At 33.8% G+C, this 22,413-nt stretch overlaps 2 protein-coding genes across 4 annotated transcripts; both read right to left on the bottom strand.

Moving 5' to 3' along the window:
* Nucleotides 1-4,006: 4,006 nt before the first annotated feature.
* Nucleotides 4,007-11,581, bottom strand: LOC129298435 (NEDD8-activating enzyme E1 regulatory subunit AXR1-like). Of its 3 annotated transcripts, XM_054936847.1 has the most exons (16): nt 11,409-11,510; nt 11,056-11,108; nt 10,495-10,667; nt 10,256-10,419; nt 10,010-10,120; nt 9,540-9,619; nt 9,228-9,378; nt 9,051-9,144; nt 7,920-8,008; nt 7,626-7,699; nt 7,378-7,540; nt 6,902-6,987; nt 6,700-6,783; nt 6,420-6,600; nt 4,403-4,500; nt 4,007-4,316 (listed from the first exon to the last, which is right to left on the bottom strand). In XM_054936847.1, exons 3-15 carry the CDS (start codon nt 10,496-10,498, stop codon nt 4,417-4,419), a joined length of 1,365 nt encoding a protein of 454 aa, XP_054792822.1. In that variant the 5' UTR covers nt 10,499-10,667; nt 11,056-11,108; nt 11,409-11,510; the 3' UTR covers nt 4,007-4,316; nt 4,403-4,416. The 3 variants fall into 3 exon arrangements, with proteins under 3 accessions (XP_054792822.1, XP_054792820.1, XP_054792821.1); XM_054936845.1 differs by lacking the exon at nt 11,056-11,108 and having other exon boundaries at nt 11,409-11,571; XM_054936846.1 differs by lacking the exons at nt 4,007-4,316; nt 4,403-4,500; nt 11,056-11,108 and adding an exon at nt 5,454-6,068 and having other exon boundaries at nt 11,409-11,581.
* Nucleotides 11,582-20,789: 9,208 nt separating this feature from the next.
* On the bottom strand, nt 20,790-21,500 carry LOC129298432 (uncharacterized). The gene has a single exon (XM_054936843.1). The coding sequence runs from the start codon at nt 21,347-21,349 to the stop codon at nt 20,960-20,962; it is 390 nt and encodes a 129-aa protein (XP_054792818.1). The 5' UTR covers nt 21,350-21,500; the 3' UTR covers nt 20,790-20,959.
* Between the last annotated feature and the right edge of the window lie 913 nt (nt 21,501-22,413).

Here is a 22,413-nt window from a genome sequence, read left to right as displayed (position 1 = left end):
AAGAGAAGGGGAGTGGGAGCATGTGGGGGAAAGCGGGAAGGCACGTGTTGTTGCCATTATTCGAAAACCCGGTGGAAGGCAGGCATCCATCACGTGTCGTGTCTTCATGGCAGACATTTTGATTATTCATTAAACTCCTCCGACGTCATTTCATAATTCATATGTTCTTCAGTCAATCATCTCATTCCATAGCAGCATACAAGTAACAGCAGCATTTCGTTATTCTCCACATGCATACAAATGCCCATGCATGTGATATTCCCAATCAATCATGCGCCTTTTAACTTAAAACTTATCCACGTACGTTATGCCAAATTTTTGTGGTTAATTAACTTATACATGTGTACCTCTTTTTTTATTCTGCAATTGAAATCATTCAAACACCATGCATGTGACCTCTCCCCAAAACCTCTCAAACCTAGCTCCTGCACCTCCCATGTTCCCAGACAATCGGGTGAATTCTATACTCATTCCAACACTAGACAAGAGGCTTCCTATATTTTAAACAGCCCTTCCATTCTTCGTGCAATTTTATAGCTTTCCTGCCTTTCTAATTCTGCGATTAGTTTTTTGAATTCTGTGTATAAAACAAATAAATACTCATTCACTCCACCGGCCACTATCAATACATTTTACCAAAATAAGCAAACTCTAAAATCCATTAACTATGTTTAACAATTTAATGAGTTTTAACTTTATTAAAGATATGTACTTTTTTTCAACAGCGAGGATAGAAAGAAACACTTGTAATAAAAATTAATAACTTGATTTATAAATAAGACCAATAAATTTTTTTTTTCCTGGGACAGACAGAGGAAGTATATTCATTTCTTAACGGAATGTATTTGCAAGTTAATTAATGTAGTAATGGGGGTTTAGATTGATTGCCAAAAGATAAGAACTGTACTGTGGTGGCTATGCCTGACACGGTAGGTACAAAATCCAAATGGAATAATAGTGTGGACGGAGATGCATGCTAGAGAACCAGACCATGTGCCTCCAAGATAAAGCAGGCTAAGACTTCCTCCTTCGTACAGAGCGTTCAAAGAGAGTGGGGTCAAATGGTACACATTTAAATGCTACATTCCAATACATGAGACAATCAGTCTTGCACAAAAATGAATCCGATGCTCCGTCGTATCTACTCTTTAGTTAGTTTGCAAATTTCCGTGAAAAAGAGATCATCCTTAAACTCGTTACAGCTCTGGAAATAATTTGGTGGGGGGAGAGAGAGAGTGGGGCTGGTTGCTTGGAACAGAGGATACTGCTCAAGACCTTGATTCTGCCTTGAAGCAACCCCCAACAGAACTCCTCCCACTAACACCTCTGCGTTTCATTGCTTTGCCTCCTCCTTCACTCTTCAATGCCTTCCCTCTCACCCTCCCACCCCTGCTATAATCGTACGGTTAACAAGATATTTGGCTCTTTTTTAAAGGTCATGAATCATGATAAGAGCATCATTGAATTTTCCCCCACCCCCCACCTGGCTCTAATCACCTTTTTTTTTTTAAAAAAAAAAACCTTTTTAAGAAGACGGCAGATTACAATGCCAATCATAGCTTCCTAAGCCTGAATGAGTTGGATCTGGGCCCCACTCAACCTCCTTTCCACCTCTTTCTTTTCCCTAAGATTTGCTCAATGTTCAAGCCCCATCGACGAAGTACAAAACCAACCGCCGCTGCCTTCGCATCTTCTCTTTCATTCATTCATATTCAGCCTTCCGCTTAATTCCCTCTCCACTTTTCAAGATTTAGTTCAACTAATCAAGTCACCCAAATAATAACAAAACAGGAATAATTTATGTGGACTTATTTAATTATTGCCTGCCAATATTACAATACCGTGATGACGGGTCCGGACACGAAGCCCAATGTGACCCACAGTCGTTATGGAATTTGGGCCTTTCATAAATGACAGAAATGAATGCCCTCATCAAACAGGCCATGCCCTTCTGCTGTTACACCATGTGGGGTGATTGAGAAATGGGACGACCCTTCCATGTCAATCATCCCCCACACATTTAATTTTTGAGGCAGCGTCCTAGTTTGGAGGACCCTGGTTACTTTGGGGGGCAGTATGGACATTTACTCGGTTTGGGAATACTAAATGAAGGAGTGAGTGAAAAGTAATGTCATTATCAGTCACTTGTACATTGATTTTCAGGAGTGAACTTTCAGTCCCTCGCAGCCGTGCATTTCTTGCATACCATGGGAAATGAAACACCTCCCTAATTGACCCCAATCATGGGAGTGAAGTTTTACGGTCTATGTATTTCCTTCTATCTTTAATCATTTCCCATTCTCCATCATTATCTTCCACGTCATCCTCAACATTGTCCTCTTACCCCACTCCTAATCTCTCTCGAGTATGAAAAGGAGGACCACGAAAAGTTTATACATAGACGAGGCATTATTTCAATTTCTTTTATAAGTAAACACACACACACACACGCGTATGTATAATAATAAATAGTACTAATACAAAATATTCGAAGCAATCCCTATATGAAATACCCTTCAGCTGGATGAGAAGTGAAGGGTGCTATTTCTGTGTATGACTGGTCAAAGGCTCAAAGCCGAAGCTTTCTTTGGGGTCTCATTAGTCTCATTTTGGAGAAGTGGGCATGTGCCGACAAAATACAAAGAAGTGCTTTCTCGTCACTGACCTCGTAAAGTTGCGTAACCCAGAGAGCCATTCTCCACACAGAATGAGAGCGACGTTTAGTTTTAATAATTATATTAGATATTAGATTAGATGATGGCACCATTCACATCTTCATCAATGTTTTTATGTTCCCCGCTTACTAAGAATAACAAGTCATCGTTTCAGTGACTTCCAGACGTAGTCCTACTATTGTTACTTGTGCTCTAAAAATCAGCCCTTGACGGATGCACTGCCACAAACAATGTCTCTCTGAAATTACTAAAATTCACTTATCGGAAGGCTCTACAGCATAAGCTGTCCGCCATAGAAGAAAATAAGGTAAGTTAGCCGTTATGGAGTGAAATAGATATGATGATCGATCATACTCAGAATCGTAATTGATCAACTATACGAACGCAATAAATTGACCAATCCAAGGGCTGTGGTGGTCGGATCTCTCAACACAATTGTCACGGATTGCACAGCTGAGGGGCCGAAAATTTTGACAAATTCGATACTATTTTAATTTCATTTGAACCCCAATATCCATTGATCGTTACTTTCTTGCTTCTAATCTTATCCCCATCACCAGTATCACCAGAATCAAGTTGATAATAAACTGCATCACAGGGAATTGCCGGATTGAGGATGTGACTTCAACCTGTTGTTATATGCCAAATCAGAATATGAGAAGTTAACGGTGACGTGGGTTACGGTGAACAGCGATGAATGTCAGGATCAGATAGGAGGAAGGAGAAGGGCAGAGTGATGAGGGAGATCTACCCCAACATATACGGCAAAAATCCAACTTGAAAAATAACTACAGAAATAGTTGTCAACATCAATCCTTTCGAGATCTAGACCACACAAGTCTCGCTCAATGGGAGAAGATCTACATGAAAACCACAGTTCCAAACTTCCAATGTAAGCCCAGAATGCACAATTGTACACTTTTTCCAGGCCAGACTAGGAAAGCATATTTCTTTTCACTTTTTCTCGTTGTCACATGTTCCAAAGATTTCATTCTCACCACCTTCTTTCACCTTTCCGGATGAGGCACTAGATCTCATGACTTCTATTTCAATCTGGCTTTGTCTCACTTTCATCCCTGAATCCTTGCAAGTTCTTTTTCCGTGCCAAATTTCTAACTTTTCTTTTTTTTCAATCAACATCCAACTTTTGTCAACTAGGCAAGCGTTGCTGCCCATAGGACTAGTTCCAAGAACGTATATTGGGCTTGAGTAGGAGGCCCATAAGCTCGGATGGTTTGTCTATGAAAAATTTACCACAAAAAAGTAATCCCAAAAAAAAAAAAGGGCCTACACGCACCGTAACATATTTGTTCATGGCAGGACAACAGAAATTTATCTGACGTGATATCATTCAATCTTTTATCGATTGATTGATATCTGAGAAGATATCATTCAATAGAATAAGGTGGATGCTTCAATGGCCCAAAAATATTTTAAAAATATCATATCCAAAAATCCCTCTTCCTCGACTTTTGTTTCCGTCTGAGATCCATGTCCGTAACAAGTTACAAAACTTTCATATCAAACAAGAATAAACGCGTTCCAACTAACAAATGCACAAATGCCTCAAAGGCGCACCACTATACCAGAAGCGAGGAACCACAGTTAAAGGCGAATGCCACTTCATTGGACCCCAGAAATCTGCCAATCGAAATCAACATCAGCCCCATTTGATATTGCAAAGCTAGTTGCATCCAAAAGGCTATTGAAGAATTTAAAATCATTACCATTGTACAATAAATTACAGTAACAGCAGCTGTGACTTGTGATCAATGCCATTGAAGATGAAGGTGCCAGACATAGGTACAAATTGCCTTGTTATTAGCTGCAAAGGAAATCGCAATTTAAGATAAAGACACAAGACGAACAATTCCAATGGCAAAATATGTAGTGGATTAGAAAGAAAAAGGAACTTGTTAGCAGTTTTTTATACTTTTACCATTTCCTTCTCCAAATAAGATATGACATGTATGATTTTCTAATCATAATAGAATAAATGTATGATTTTACCATAAAGATCAGTAGATCATATACTTGGTATATTTTATTTGGAGAACCTAATAACAAAAATGCAAAGAAATACACAACCAATGCATTAGAAAGCCTGTAAGGAAGTTCATAACTCAAAAGGAGATTTTACTTTTCGAGATGCCAATTTGGAGTCCAAAGCTCCCTTTAAAAGGTTGGCTTGTTTTCATGATCAACAAGTCGTCTTCTTTTCTTTTCTTTTTTTAATAGTCAGACAGCATGATAGGATTCAAGATAAGTAGAAAGAAAAAAGCACATAAGTCTTATTAACATGTGAAATCAAAATCTAACTTTATAATATTAATAAGAGAACATAGAACTGATAGAAGAAAGTAAAAGAAATAAATCTATCAAGATAATATAAAACAAGTACCCACGCTTAGAAGAATCTCCAAAGGGCCAAAAGTCTCAAAAGTCTGTTTTATGCATGATATGCCTGCTTCTAAGTTGCTACGTATATTTATAATGCTAACTATAATATAAAATAATGAATAAAATCTAGATAACTAGATAATTAAATAAAACTGAATAAAATCTCCTAAAATCTATATCTATATAAAATACTAAATAAAATCTAAAAAACTAAATATCCTAATAAAATCTAAATAACTAGATATCAGAATAAATATATAGATATCTAAACATATATCTGAATATCTATATAAAATCTAGATAACTAAATACCTAAATAAAATCTAAACAATATTATTAAATAGAAAATATCTAAAATAAATTAAAAATAATATCTATTTATAATATCTATCTTCCCAAATCAACCATTATCTCAAAACTCTATCACAGCGCTGTTCACTAAGGGTAGTACAGATTTGACCATCAGCTATATAAAATTTTATATCTATAAGCGGGGGAATGACAGTTAATACCGAAAGATCAATTTAACAATGGATGCCAAAACATTCTGAAGGAAGATGAGTTGTTATTAAGACTCATATTTGCAATTGTCTAGATAGATATTTGCAACTCATTTATCTTTAGAATTTTATTTTATTTTTTTTTCCCTAATCCCATGCTTGTTGCATGGACAGATACCTTCAGTTATTATTGAATTTCATAGAGTTAGCAAAGGAAAACGGAAGAAGGGTACTTTAAATTTACAAAATCAAAATTTACATGTATTTATGAATAAACCCAGCGCCCAGACACAGGTTATTCCAAGTTCCCCTAGTCTTACCAGTTTTAACTGGTCCAAATTTAAGTGATCCGATGGTGTGATCCAGGCTGTCTACCTTGCCGAGTACCAGTTCATTCTCTAGTCGGAGTTATAAATCATTGCTTCATGTGAAGTTTCCATAGCTTGAGCTCGTAAAGGTTCATAAAAGACTGAACTAAGACTAGAGGTCATTCCTTGTATACAAAGAAGCGTAACATTAGAAGCAAAGTCGATCACAAACTTCTCTTCTCTTCTATTTTCTATTTCTATTTTTTTCTATTTTTGGGTGAGTGAATTTTATATGTAGCAATCTTTCTTGACAGGACCAAGCTTTCAGGGTTCATTAGATTTGATTTTCCCAAATCACACTAGATTTGACAACATAAATATAGAAAAACTATCCCAGACCAGGGGCAGATGGTACATTTTTCCCGAAAGTGCCAAGCTTTCAGGGTTTGCTTAGATTAGTTTTCCCAGATCACATTACTTTGGACAACATAAACATAAAAGTAGCACCATCCCAGGCCAGAGGAAGAATTGCAAACCTTGATTACTTCTTGCGATGCTATTCCTCCAACCAAAGCAGCAACAGCATGGAGCTCTGAAGCACCAAATCGGCACATCTCATTTACAAGGTCCTCTGCCAAAGTGGCACCATTGCATCCCAAGTCATTGAGCAGGCCACTAGCTGTACTCTTCAGTCGAGGTATGTCCTCATCCATAGCACTGAAGAATATCAACAACAAAAGCAAGAAAGACCTTCAAGGAAGAATCCTGATATGATATAGCAGGACTATATTAAGAAATTCATGAAGCAGGTCTTGCCTGTCATACTGCCCAGGAAAACTGTTATAGTTAGCAGCAAAACGGTCAACAGCTCGCAGCAAAATATAAATTCCAACAGCAGTGCTGCACACATAAAAACAGGAAACCACTATTTCAGCAAGTATCCTCGCAGACTAATTCCTTTTTTTTTTCTTTTTTTCCTTTCCTTCTCCAGAAGCATCAGTAATAAAATAAATATAACCTGTAATCCTCATCAGTTAGATACTTTTGTAATTCAGGTAGGTTTGGAGAATTAAACTCATCTTCAATCAGGCGAAACCTGCAAATCTACAAAATAAAGAATAGTGTCCATATGAAGACTCAAACAAACATTCTGGTGCCTTCAATTACTCCCACAAAATTCACCAACTTCAGTTAATATTAGATAAAAGAGGCTTTGGGGAAAAACATATCTAGTTGTAAGATACTCATGCATTTACCGCATCCACATCATCAGTAACAACAATAATAAAAATCTCAACCAAAAATTAACAAAAGGAAAGCTCAGAGCATCTTGCATTCATATTGTTTTGCCCCCAAAATGAGACTGTATATTATACATGTAGATTAAAGAGCCTCAGAAAGCATGGACATTTGATCACAGAACAAATTAAGCATGTCAGGTTTATAATACTTTCATCATTGCAATCTATAAACAATTTGACTATCTGCACTTACTTTGAGCTTTCTGGCGTTTTTACAGAAGCTTTTGATTGTTGTCCTTGGTATGCTATTTGAATCTCTTCCAATTTTTTTTAAAATACTTCTCACCCGTCGTTCAATTGCAACAAAATCAGCTTCAGCCTTGGCTTGATAGATATTCTGCAAATTCACATACTGCCTGCAGGAGGGTAGATATAATTCTGGTAAATAATTCATCTTCAAGAGAAAATACAAGTTACCTGATACGAGATTTGGCTACTAACTCAGTAGAAGATGTCATATCTGGTATTGATCCTTCAAGGGGTATCTCCCCACCACCTTCATTTGCAATGAATTCCTGGGCAGGATGATAAAAAGTGTTCCATTATGTAACTGAATCTTGAGAAACCAAACAGTCAGGAATGTAAATTGCACAAAAAAACGAGAAAAATATATTTCCCAGGCTTTAATCAATTACCACTTGACACTACAACATATTACAGTACTATATAAGATATAAATGCAGCTTTCTCAAGAGGGGGGAAAAAAATCAAAGCAGCAATTCCAGAAGCACCAACCTTCAGAGCTGCCACCAACACCCAAAAATCTGATGACTTAGAATCCACTTCAGCAGAGCTATCATTAATTATCAGTTGCAAATCTGCACCTGAAAAGGTATATGCTCATTGAATTTTAGTCTAATATAAATTCAATTGGAAATAAGGCAGTAAATGTTCAGACCTATTCAAAAATTCTGACTAAAAATCAAATTTTTCAGAAACAAAAATCAGGAACTTTTAAAGAGTTCATCATAATGACCCTCACCTCCAACCAAAGGGTAGTACATGCTTCCTCAACAAACATTCAAACTTTAACATAGTCAAAGTTCTCAAGATAGAGAGACAATTTTCATTATGAAAAAGCCCATGATTTCATAAGAAAACTTAAAAATTAGGAGCTCAAAACCTGCATAAGTAACAATAGTCCAACTGTTCCTTATTTTGCTCACCTCCTGCCCAAACAATTCAAGGATTTTATAAAACTTAAACCAAGAGTTCACAAAGAAAGTATAGGGGCTGTTTGAAACTATTTTTATTTTATCGTTTTGAAAATTGGTGTTTTGTAAAACATGTTCTAAAAATAAAAAAATAATAAAAATAAGTGTTTTTCTCATTCTCTCTTGTCCTCCAAAACAATAATCACGGAACACCTAAAAGTTGTTTCCATTTTTCTGTTCTCCAAAACAATATTTTATTTTTTGTTCTCAAAAATACTTTTTGAAAGCACGTTACCGAACAGATTTTTTTGTTCTTTTATTTTACTTTTAGAGAACAGAAAACTGTTCTCAGAACAGGTTTCCAAACAATCCCTATACTGCTGTGCCATCTAAAACTAATTTGTGGGATGCTAAGACTCCCTTGATAATAAATTCAAGGAAATGGAATCAAGGACAAACTAGCTTTTATTCATTCTGAAAGTAACTAAATGCATCTGACTAAACTCGAAAATTTTTCAAGAATATAAAAGTAAAAAGTTTAGTCTCCCAAGTCTCAACATTTGAAGGACCCCCCATAATTATGGAAGATTACCCAAGTAAAGTTTGATCCTGTCAACAGATAATTAAGCTCCTTCTCAAAAGAAAAGGAAAGTGCCAGCATTTAGTAAGGCAGATATTGGCTCACGAGAAGGTTACTGTAGCAAATACTTACTAATTCCTCGAGGAGCAAAGACTTTGAAAGAAGCCTCAATGGCTTCTTTATAATTATCTTCATCTTGCCCAAGCATTCTAGCTTTGATAAGCTCCTAAGTTGATCACGTTGAAAGCTAATCATATAAGTAGAACACCAGTATAAGAAATAGCTAAAAAGCAGAAGCAAGCAGTGAACCTTAAACTCCCTTTTCTCTTCCCTGGTCGATGGAAGTGCACCACCATGGCTTTTGGACCACTCATCAGCCATCTTGACAAGAATAATAACATATGGTATGTGTTTATGGGCTACAGGATCTTGAACATTCAACTCAATGCCTTCTGCAAGACTACAGTGGCCAAATCATGCAATGAGAATTTGAAGCGAAAAGACCACCTCTATGCTCTCAGCAAAACAGCCATAGAAGTATGAGGGGTAAAAGTTTTAAAGGTTAAACCCAGATATTAGGGTAAAAAGGAAATCTACGGAATGAAACAAAGAACTCTGCACCTCTTGAGCTCAGGCCATGGACTATTTAATCGGAGATCATCCAGAAAATGCTCAGGCTTTGACTCAATCACCGTATGTTCCTAGTAAAACCACCAAAACAATAATTACCCACTTAACTTTAGTAAAAAAAATATTTTTTTTAAATTCAAGTAAGTGTCAATGCTTTGTGGCACAAATATTTTCAGCTTGAAGTAGAAAAGCAAGTTATCCAACTTGACAATCCATTATTGCTATCCTAACTTCCATTTCCCTCATTATAATTAGAATCAATTGCATATTAGCCACGTTGCTTTGTTTGCTCTCTCTTTTACATGTCAGCTGTCAATATAAGATCAATGTAACAACAATGCTAAGAATTATTGTATGTTTCCTCATGCAAATAATTATCTAACCATTCACCAAACTAGAACATGATGTATTTGATGTTGTGAAGATAACAAAGTGTTTTCTATTCGCCTGCAACACAATACCTTCAAACTGATTCGAACAAACCCTGCAAGCCCATAAGAACGAGCAAATATCAGCATAACATTTGCCTCCCTACAAATTCGATCAAGCTTTACCATTGAATCTTCCGCAAGCTGAAATGTTGATTGAAGAGCTCCATTTAAGATATTACACTTTATATCAATAACCATCGCAAAATACTTATTTAAACCATAGATTGTAGTAATTATATGGCATGGTTTTTTGTCAGCATTTTTATACAAGCATACCTGTGTGGCAACTACTAAAGTAAACTGAGAAAAGAACGATGGATTTGTCTCAATTAATTCCTCAGGATACTCTTCTATAAATTTTGCTTTAACTGCATCATTCAGCTCCTGAAGAAAATAGCATACACATTTTGCTTTTGACAGCCCAATGCTTGAGTCATCCACTACAAATAAATACAAGACAAAATAAGGAAAAGTATATATAAAGAACAAAAAGAAGTAATAAGATGTTACTGTACCCATAAAATTGTTTCCAAGATCACCCTCTTCAACTTTAGATCCATCAACTACAGTGATGCTCCCAATCCCACCAAGTACAAGATTTTTGAGAGTTTCAGAACCCGTAGGACCACAATTAAGTAAGCAAATACTAGATTTCTCGAGGGATGCCTGTCCCTGCTCACCCCATATTCTGTATTTATCAAAGTACAATTAAAAAAGTGTTGGGATATTTTAAAAGAGAACAAAAATACAGGATGATGAGCAGATAGATAATTTAATTTCGCAGTCTGAAGATATTAGTTCCACAAAAAATTAAAATTTGAAACTATTTCATCATACGGACGCAAAGAGCTGGAAATTAAGCAGAGAAATCAATTGTACGAGGGTAGATAAAAGAAAGCACTAAAATCAGAGATATGGGAAATCAAGTATTCAGCCTTCTCCAGTAATGGGTACAAAGGGCAGCTATTTTGCTACCAGTAGGAATCAGCACATATATTTTACAAGCAAAGATTTATTACAATCACCTCATCTCAGCTTGATCAAATCATCAGATTATCAAATAACTGATATCTTACCTAATTTTACGAGACAGCAAACAATATTGAACTGACTTCCAGCCAGAAACATTCTACAAAACCGTTACAGTGTTCATTATAAATTTCTTCATTCTTTCTTCCTTGACAAGTACAAACGATATAAAGTATCCAAACTTAGAAGACTAAAAGGCTTAGGTTTCCAAAGAAAAAGAGAATGGAAATTTTTCGCATGCAGTGTCTATGAAGAGCGAGGGAAGACGGAATATGAAGAGTTGATAGCTTTAAGTAGGTTCAAGCACAGAAAGTTAGGGCGAAGTGGAAAATTAACAAAACGTCGGAGGGCCAGAGAAGAAGAAGAACGATAGGGAGAAGGAGAAAGTTAGAGGCAGCACCTGAGCTGGCGATCGTATTTAACCTTGGGTTCGGCCATTGTTGGGAGCTTATTTTCGCCGGCAAACACTACTGAGCTTACTTAGAACGCTGTGCGTGATTGGATTGCTGGAGAACTGGGCCAACTTGAGACTGAGGTAGGATCCTCCTCTGCTCCAATGCTCCTCAATTTTCATGCGGTCAAAAAAAAAAAAAAATTAAGCGGGACGTCCGGTTCGAGATCTAACGACGTCGTAATATCGTCTCTACAGAGCACAGACAACTGGGAATCCTGTTCTGTGCGAAAGACGAAAAGCGACAGTCGATACGAGAGATGGTGACACGTTGAGCGGTCGCGGAACTTTGGAGTTATAAAAGCATTGAAATTCAGATGCAATTTAAATTTAAATTTGTTATCAATTTTTCAGCTAAAATATGATAAAGTGATTTTCACACTTTAGCATCACACTAATTTTTCAAAAAAATAAGGAATACTTCAAAAATTTTATCCACGTAACCTATTGAATCGTATTTAGCAATTAAAAAAACGTGTGGCTGAAAACTTAAAATCCTTAATCACTTGGCTATAAGTACATTGTTCTAAGTATTGCATGAAGCTTAAAAAATACTCATTAGTCATGATTTGCATGACTTCATATAAATTTTATTATAGTTGGCGGGAATATAAATTTTGTTACTTATACAGTGACAGAACCGCATATAATTGAGGGGGGCATATGCCCCTCACTTGAAAAAAATGACATGTTTGAAAGTATGAGTTTTTATATTTTGTAATTTGTACATTTTACTTATGATACTTTACACCCTTTTATTTTTATATTTTAAATTTTAAATTCATTTCAATCTTATTTTTTTAACTCAGATTTATTTAAATTTTTAACTTAACCTCATAAATATTAACCCACAATTTCACTATACCTAAATACTAATATTATTTATTAATTGTTTAAAAAATAAAAAAATCTAATATGACTAAATAGACTCACTTCTCGTCCTAAATACTTTTCAGGGACTAGTTAAAAAAGTAATGATAAATAATGAAGATTCAAAGCTCAAGAATGAATTGGGTGAGTGTTTTTTGCTAACTCGCTGCACTTATGAATTTACAATTGAAAACTAGATAGGAAACAAAGAAAAAAAAAACAAAAGAAAAATATTTGATTTGAAAGAGACAGGAATGTCTTTCTTTTACTGAGGATCCTAACTCCATCAATGCCCCCTGACTTAGAATCCTGGCTCCGCCATTGCGTTGATTGCTTGTTTGAAAAAAAAAAATTGTTTCTTCCCCTTCTTGGACAATGCAAGCTAAATTTAAGGTGCAAAAAATGCAAGTCTCTACTTGGATAAATCTTCTAGCAGTCTTGCGTCCATCCCAAGGACGTGCCCACATTCTGGGTAGCGAAGGCAATTGTGTTCGCAAGTTAAGAAAAAATTATCCAAAGTCACCTTAAAAATTTTAGTTGCTTCCTTTGAAAAATTTCAAATGCCCCCATAATTTTAAATAGTTCATTTGTCTCCTTAAAAAAGTTTACTTTTGTTATTAAAAATTTGATAACTTAAATCTTATCTATATAGTAGCAGAGGGAGAGGGACTAGCAGAGGTCGTGGCCCTCCAATTTTTTAAAATTTTATTTATATTATATAAGTTATATATTTTTAGACCCTCTAAAATTTATAAAAATTATATAATATATATATATATATATTAAATTTTGATTCTCTTCATTCTTAAATCCTGACTCCACCCCTGCATCTTTATACTATATATTAAGTAGGAATAGTTTTAGAATAGAAGAGTAATAATTTAATAAAATATTTCGCTTATAGAAAATTTATCACAAATTAATTCTCTTATGTAGAAAAGAGATATATATATATATATATATATATTAATTTAATACAAATAAAAAAACATGAAACTAATAGACTGAAAAAAAATTTTATAGTTTTTTATATAAAGATAATTTTTTACTATAATTTTATGAGTTATGCATTGTTTATAGTATTTAATTTTATTAAATTAAGACTTTAATATAATTTAATAAATAATTAAATTTATATTTTCAATAAAATATTAATATTTACTTTAAGATAAATTATGCCCATTGACTTATTTTTTTGGGCTTGTCACTGGTCCGTCTTGGCAAGTAAGAGTGTACATTGGTTGAGTCGGGCCAAGCTTCACCCTAACCTAATGCCCAACCCTATGTACACATTCAAGCACTGGGCTGCTCAAACACTCAAGTCAAGTTTTGGCTCAATGCTTGAATTAAAAAATTATTAAACAATACAAAATATAATTAAAATTATTTAAAATGGATTATTTCTAACAAAATATTAGAATTTAAAGTACTAAATTTTTAAATTGTATATAATTTAAAATTATTTATTATTTTCACATGATATAAAGTAAAAAAATCAATTTTAAACATTTAAATGATTATAAAAATTGAAATTATAAAAGATATTCATGATGAACACAAAAAATAATATGATATACATGAGAATTAAATAAAAATAACATTATAAAATAATTAAATTTTGATAAAAAAATAAAATAAAATAAAATATTTTGAGTATGATAGGGTTAGGCTAAGGTTAACCCTGACCTGGTGCCCTGCTCGAAGCTCGACCTTGTCAATTTGACTAGCTGGAGCAAGACCAAGCTTTCAGGCTACTTGAACAGCCCTACTGGCAAGTTCTATTTAGCATGCACTACTTTATGAACAAAGCACAAAATCATGCAACTAATTTATCAGAAGCCTATAATAAACTATGGTTTATTGGTTGAGAGCAGTTCATCACAGGGCCATTATTTTATCCCAAAAAACTAACTAAGTGGTGTAAGGTCTCCCTTATTAATCTTCAATTAACTTCAAAATTCAAGGTAATTAGGGGATTGTTCCCAAATTACAATTATCAAGATAGTAAAATTTATAATTTAGGATTTCAAGTTTTTAAAATTTAAGTGCCTGTTTGGATAGGTCAAAATAATCAATTTTGCCCCCCAAACCACGGCTTTAAGAAAAAATATCCAAACACTCTTTTTTCAAGAAGTCGATTTTGCATCTATAACGCCATTTTGGGATAAGCTCATGTTAGTATATTCTCATTATCAATTATTACTATGGAACCTATTATTATTTGTCTTAATATTAACCTCCCAAATATATTCTTGACTGTGTGGCTTTACAAATTCAAAACCTTCATCATCTTCTTCCTCTAAATCTCAAACTATGATTAAGTGCAAATCTTCCTTCAACGACAGTGTCCAAGTTTGACCTTCCTCTTTGATTTGTTGTGTCCACTGTCTACAATCTTTAACATCATCCTCCTTGAGTTGCGATGTCTTCTTACTTACTTATTTTGGTATGTTCTCTTTCGTTTGCTATGAAAACCTTTCTAACTGTGTCTTTTTCATCATCTTATCCCTACTCCATGCTTTTGCCACAAAGTCATCGCCTGGGGTATGCATTAAATTGTTGCACGTGTCACCCTCTTCTTAATAATCTCATTCCATTTTGAAATGGGTATTAAAATAAGAAGACAAAGATAAATCCTTCTTTTCTCATTCTTGTTAAATTGTATTTTCATCTTTCATTAAATTTACTTGAACTCATACATATTGATTTATTTGTTTACATTGATTGAGTTTTTAATATTATAATATAATATAAGTTAAATACAATACTTTACTTGTTAAATAAAGTATAACAAATTTAATAACATTATATATATAACTTTATCAATATTTACATTTTCAAAAGCAAAGTCTTTTATGCTAATTTATGCATCAAAAATTGATTTTAAGTAACCACCCAAACATCTTCAATTATATCAAAATTAATTTTATAAAAACAATATTCAAACATGATCACGTTATAATATTATCATTTATAATCAAAATTAATCACATTAATCAAATTTTTTGTGATCAATTATACTCAATTAAAATTCAAACAGACCCTAAAACTCTCTAAAATATTTTTACAAGTCAAAAATCAAAGTTTAATTAGCATACAGAAGTATAGGATCTCAAAACGAATCAAAACATTAGCATAAAGGTTGAAAATAACAAATCAGTACAGCAGAGAGGCATATGCAATGGCTTATCATACAAGCGTCGTAGCTTGTATGCTTTTGTGCCATGCATCGCAGTACATTACACGTTTTTGACAACTTAGATGCTATTATTTAACAACAACAGAGACAAATTTTTGATGTACCCTATTTCTTTGTCCAACATCCGATTAAGGTAATCTAAATGTTTACAAAAAGCTTTCTCCTAACTTTAGCTAATAACACTGATTTCACAATTACATTATTTCTCAATCAAAAATTGAACACCCATTTCATAATTATCTCCTTTTCACAATTCAAACACATCTTTAGTGCCCCTATTTTCCTATCAGGTGCCAAAACCCACAATTACATCCTAAATCACACTTAAAGGACCAAAATAGACCTGTGCAATAAACCATATCTCATAAATAACAAATGCAACACATTTTTAATATTCAACCCCTTAATTTCAAAAACAAAATGGGAGTTTCAATCACATATTCACCAATCAGTCATCATCAATCACAAATTATACTCATTCCTTACTTGTACTGGTATTTTGAATTTATTATAAATTTCACAATCATACATATACCATGCTAAGGCCTAAAATGCACAACAAAAATATAACAATCACATAATGTAAGTAAGTCAAAACACGAGTTCTTCCTAGTTGACAATATCATGCAAGATTATACACATCAATAGTCTAAAAGAAGATAAGGCCTACATATAAGATAGAAATCCTATGCCTCAAGTTGTTTTCCTCTGTCTCATCCTATTAAGCTAATTCCTGTAATATTGTAGATAATGAGATGAGTACAATCACTCAATAATCAAGATCCATATGACTTATAATAATGCATGTTAATTAATTTAAATACAAGTGGTATAGATATCAAACTCAAGTCAAATCAACATATGTAAGCACATATTTTCCCTTTGCATCATTAATGGCATAAATTCATAAGATAATATCATAAAAATCAATGTTCATAATAATCTAAGATTAATCATAAGATTTCATCTTAAGGACACAACACAGACAATCATGTACCCATTTATCATAATATGCACGATCACACCTTCTTTATATCCTCCTTATACCTCTGACACGAAATTGTAGGCTTTAATATATTGGGATCGTTTATGAACTGAGAATACCCTAACCATTCATGTGTAAGAGGCTACTCGACCAAGATTGCTTAACTTACTTGTGAGTCACGATCTCCCTCATTTCTCACACCATAGGGTGTCATTTTTTCTAGACTAACTTTTTAATTGAACAAGTGGAGTATTAGCTAGGCTCGAGTCCCTCATTAAATTAGTGGGACAATTTCTCGTTGAACAAGTAGGACGATAATATAAACAATTCAATGAAACCATATAACACAGATAGAAGCCTTACCATATGTATTTAACTATATAGCATTGATAGAAGTCTTATTATGTGGATTTAATTTTGCACTCTTCTTTGTAGGAAAACTCCCGCCTTTCAAGATCATGCAATGCATAATAGTGCAATATTTTCAGGCATGTAATCGCTCAAAGTTCAGGCATGCAAAACCTCATCATTGTACTCATCTCATATATGAACATCACATTAACACACATAATTAAATTATTGAACTCCACTTTACTCTATCTCATCAAACTCCTCAACTACACATTTTGTTGAACTCCACAAATATCACATTATTGAACTTTACAAGCACTACTATATTGAACTATTCACACATTAATCATTGAACTTTACTTAACACAAAATCATTGAACTTCATAAGAAGTCACATTCATTGAACTCCAAATGAAGCACGTCATTGAACTTTATAAAATCATTATAGTGGATTTTTAAGTAAGTCATGCCACAGTTGCATTTTACTCAAATTCACACATTCCATTTATCATGTATCAATTAATGAATTAATTAACATACAAAAGCACGAAAAAGAATTCTCTCAGTTACCTTAAACCTTTGAGAGGTCAAAAATTTACCTCTTAATTTCACACTTCCAAAGTTTCACAAAACTTGAATGGTGCCAAATATACCTACTCTACATTTAACCACAATATTAATTATCAATATCCCTTTTAGATAACTTTCACTATCTAATTTAACATTTATTCTCTCTTAAGATTTAAACCCTTCACATACAAAGGTATCCATAGGGTTTCTTAGCTTCCTCTAACTTCCATTAGCTTCATTGAACTCCCAACTAGCCATTAATGAAGTCACATTGCTTCAACCGCCTTATTAATGGTGGAATTTTGAATATTTATGACCTCTAACAACTAGAAATGCATAGAGACATAAATGTTAAGTTTAAATAGCTCAAACAACTTTTATTAACTTTATTTAAGTCGATAGGTTTAAACTCATAACCTTTATAGACTGAAAATCATATTTTTTAATCAAACCCTAACTCCCATCATTAAGAAAAATGGAAGAGAAAGAGATATTTAAGCTTAGAGAATTTACCTCAAATGTTTTGAAGTTATATAATACTCCTAATGCCTCAATTCTTTAAGCCCTATCAAAGCAAAGTTGCTTGCTCTTCATTTTTTTTCTTTTTCCTCTTCTGGTTTTTTGTCTGATTCGCGTATTTCATATCAAAATATTTGGCTATACACCGCAGCACATGGCATAGAGAGACTCATTGTTGACTATTTAACACACGTGTGCCGTGGCAAATGAATCAAAGCCGCAGTAGATGGAATAAAACTACTTCCCTCAGATTTCTCCCTTTTTCATATTTCGAGTGACCGAACTTCACTTCGACCTCGCATTTAGGGCTGAAATTATAACTAAACGCACTTGTTAGATCTTTCTAACCACATACCTTACTAAATTACTTAATCACCCTTATTAAGCTTAGTTAATTGGATTTAAATTTTTAAGATGTTACAAGTAGGGTGTATAAAACCCTTGTTTATATAATCAAGACTCTCCTTAGGTCTCTTTAGTGTGAGACGTAATAGCTTGGCCAATTTATGACACATCCTTTATGAGTTACCCACAAAAAAGGGCATAACCGAGTAGGCAAATTTAAATCTAACTTTGATACAAGACAGTTACTCTCTTCTCAAAAAGACTAGCTTAATAGGATATACAACGCTCTCTTTTATATGATCAAGACCCTTCCTAAGTCCTTTCAACGTGAAACATAATAGGCTACTTAAGTGTATGTTTGGATATGACTCTAAAATTTAGATAGCTCAAACCTTAGTTTAAGTTTAAAAAACTCATTATATTTTGTTTAGTTTAAAAAAATTTGGAAAGAGCTTTTTATTCAAGAAGCTTGGCTAGACAAAAAGCTTGCGAGTGACTTACGGCGTTGTGTCAATCACAACTTGTTAGCTATTAATGCTATTTACATTTTCCCACCGATTAATTACAATCATGTCCCTTGTCCACTCTGATTCTCATTCGTGTTTTGTGAATAATTTCAATCTCTACTGTTTTTATTTCAAACTTAAACTCTTTATTTGGCTTGTATTTCAAGTGTTTTCTAATAAATTTTTTTTCTATTTTCTCAAGTACTTATAGACCTCAATAATTAAATCTAAAATGACTTCTTTACTATGTGCACAATTGCACATAGGGTTATTTTAGTTTTTCTATAATTTATTAATTTATTTTAGAATTTTGTGATTTACAAGCAATAAATTACAAATGAACTCTTTTTAAAAAATATAATTTAACTTTAATATTTTTCATTAACAAATCAAATTAGTCAAAAAAAAGTAAAAAAAAACTCATCTATTTTTATCATCATATATTTTAAGTGACTTTTGAATCAAATTATTTAAAATAAATTTTAATTTATCCCATCAACTTTAACTTATAAAAAAATGTATACATAAACCACTTTACAACAACTAAATTTTCTACTAATCTCAATTGATTTTTAACCTCAATTGTGAAATTTTTAATCCAAACACACCTTTAAATCTGGTCAAAAGCTCCTTACACCTGTTTTCCAAACGAATCCTAAATCGGTAAAATGAATTATACAAAGAATTTCACACTTACGGGGCAAATCGCAATACCAAGATCAGGAAGAGAGGAACACTACAGCTGACATGAAATACGTAAGGGCTGAAAACCAAGTACTAGCAGGCTACAAAGTTACTGCTATTCACCCTACAAGAAAATGCGTGCTAGTGATAGTAGCATAAAATATTTCTAGGCTTAGAACTTTCAAGCAAAGATGCTAGGAAAAATCATGTATGTTTACCGAAACTTCTTCCATAAGTTAAACTGCTTAAAAGCAACCCTGAAATTATATTTGGCCATAGACATCTCTTGACATTATATTGAAGCCAACAAAATGTCATTAAGGTCACATCTAAACATTAGCAGCCACTGTTTACTTTGTAAACTGACAAAATAGGAAATTCAAAGAATGCGTACAACATTAGCCAAAAAACTGTGTCATGTAAACCTACACCGTACGAAGAGCATGCCATCATAATTTAGAAGCTAAACCAGCTAATTTGTTGTCTCCGTAGAATATAATTATTTACATGCTACAATAAACAATGAGCTGCAAAAAATGGTAAGATAATTTTCCTAATAAAAATTATTTATAAAGCAAAAAAAAAATCAGACACGGTGAAAGAATAATAAGCACTTTGGAACCCCTTGCATGGCAATGAAGCACGAAGATGCTTTCATTTATCAAGATAAAGGTTTACTAAATCACTACTTCTTAGACATCAGATCACCATTTCAAACCAGCCAAACAAACCTTAACTTCCTTGCGATTTCAAAATCAAGCAAGCAGCTGAAACCACCACAATACAGAGCCGAATGAGCCGCAGACGGGTGCTGAGTTAGCTCACTAAGTCAAAGAGCAAAGTTATGACCCACGGCAACCTTGATGCGAGCATCTCAAATAAGACATGAATTTCCTTCAGCCTCTCTTCTTATCACCAGCCTAAGCAAAACAAATCATGCCTTGAAAAATGAGGCAAGAACAAAGTCAAGTGAAGGATTTTGCGGTCAGCATTACAAGCACAAGCTTTGCAACTTCGAAACATCACCCGCTTCAACACAAAATAATCATAAGTATCTGGCATATAACATGTAAATGTACTAAATTAGACTTCCAACACAAATTCTGGGTGTGCAACTGAAGTCATGAAAAGGTTAATAAACAATGCCATCGTTGCATTTATAACTTTCAAGAAGTCCGCGAGGATATCTTTCTTTCCTTTCCTATCAGGAGTACATCACCCAACCAAAATGCCAATTTAATTCCAGGCGCCAATGCTCATAAATAAACTATGAATGGTGCCGTAACCCAAAAAACAAATACTTGACATGAAATTGGAAATTCTTATTATTAAATGAAGTTTCATCAGATAAATTTGTCCCGCATCAATGAACAAAGTGCCAAAAAGGGCACAGCCATCTGCACATCTAAACTGTTCTGCTTTCTACAACAACCGAATAATCCGAGAACTCTCAACAGAATGTAAACTAAATTCAATTAGCAACAAGAATGTCATTGCCAAATGAATCAATAATCAGATCAGGTGAATCCGGAGCGGGATTCGAAGGGCTAGTGGTTATATACAAGACAGACTTGACCGCCGTGAGTTTCTTTCTTTGCGGACACCGAGGACCAAAGATCCTCCCGACGAAGCAAGGAAAACTATCACCGACGATGATCTGAGATTGACCAGCGGTTGAGCGAGGAGAAGATGGAGGTGTAGCGCGACGTAGAGAGATCTGGCAGAGTGAGTTGAGCCTGTGCGATTTAGCGCTAATCCGCGAGTCTCTCATTCGGGCCAGCGCACCGGGCTTAAGGTATTTCTGAAACTGCTCAGCTCTGGCTGGGGGCGACTTGGCGAGGGCTCTGGTTCTATGGTTCATGGTGGAGTGAGGGAGAAACTTAGAGAGAGAGGGAGATTGGAGATCGATGATGGAGAGACAGGTGGAGAGGGAGGGAAATTAGGGATTTTAAGATTGGCGATAAAAGAGGCGGGAAGTTAAGCCGCGGAGGGGAGGGGAGAGGGATGACAGGAGAAATAAAGAGCGGGTTGAGTGAAAGTTTCAAAAAACATGCTGGCTTGCTGAGCTTGAGATTCGAGACCTTTTGGCCCCGCAGCCCGGCTGTTACCCGCAGGTGACGCGTGTCAATTCGGTCTAAAAATTAAATATTTTTTTAATTTTATTCTCATCGCATGCCCATATTTTAATAATATATTTCTTTCACACAGCATTTAATAAAACGTAAAAAAATTGTAATAAAACTTTGATGATACATGTTAGGAAAAAAGTAGGGATATGAAGCTTTATTTTTTCAATAAATAATATATAAAAAATTATATATCTTGATTTAATAAAAAACAAACAGAAACTTCATTTTAAAAAAGATCACCCAAACACTCCACTGTTTGAAACTCCAATTTGATAAGCAATCATGGCTGTGAAATTCCATTGTGGAGGAAGTTATTTTAGTTCGTTTGATTAAGGTTGAAAATAAGTTACTTTTAAATAATATTAATTTTTTTAAATGATACTTATTTTGCATGCTTTATAATATGTATGTATGTATGTTATTTTATGTGTGATTACAATAATAGAAAACTGATTATTGTTTAGTTGATTTGAAATTTTATGATCTTCATGAATTTTTTATCTTATGAAAATAATTTATGATTTGATTGTCTTAAAATTCCATTTGATAATCAATTTTGTTTGTGATAGGTATTATCCAATTGAAATTGAAACACAAGAAAGATACTTAGATAAATTTGATGTGACACATTATTTGTAACCTGTTCAATTAAATGTTTCAAGTAATATAAATAAAATCTCATGTGATATTTTTTAAATTAATTTATTTCTATAACATAATGTATATTTGATCAATTACCTTTTATCTCTTTATTATCATCAATATCATAATCAATTTATACTTAATATCATATAAA

This window comes from Prosopis cineraria, unplaced genomic scaffold (assembly GCF_029017545.1).
Source record: "Prosopis cineraria cultivar Desert tree isolate PC_DT_omini unplaced genomic scaffold, ASM2901754v1 PC808, whole genome shotgun sequence".
Taxonomy (NCBI): Eukaryota; Viridiplantae; Streptophyta; class Magnoliopsida; order Fabales; family Fabaceae; genus Prosopis; species Prosopis cineraria.
This window is presented reverse-complemented; position numbering and strand designations above follow the sequence as displayed.

Excerpts from the sequence above, each read along its gene's own strand:
- LOC129298435 (XM_054936845.1), bottom strand. The coding sequence starts at position 11,446 with ATGGCCGAACCCAAGGTTAAATACGATCGCCAGCTCAG. Across the intron at positions 10,420-10,494 it reads TCTTGGAAACAATTTTATGG|TGGATGACTCAAGCATTGGG; the intron begins GTACAGTAACAT and ends ATTTATTTGTAG. Across the intron at positions 8,009-9,050 it reads CTTTGCTCCTCGAGGAATTA|GTGCAGATTTGCAACTGATA; the intron begins GTAAGTATTTGC and ends ATACCTTTTCAG.
- LOC129298432 (XM_054936843.1), bottom strand. The coding sequence starts at position 21,349 with ATGAACCATAGAACCAGAGCCCTCGCCAAGTCGCCCCCAGCCAGAGCT.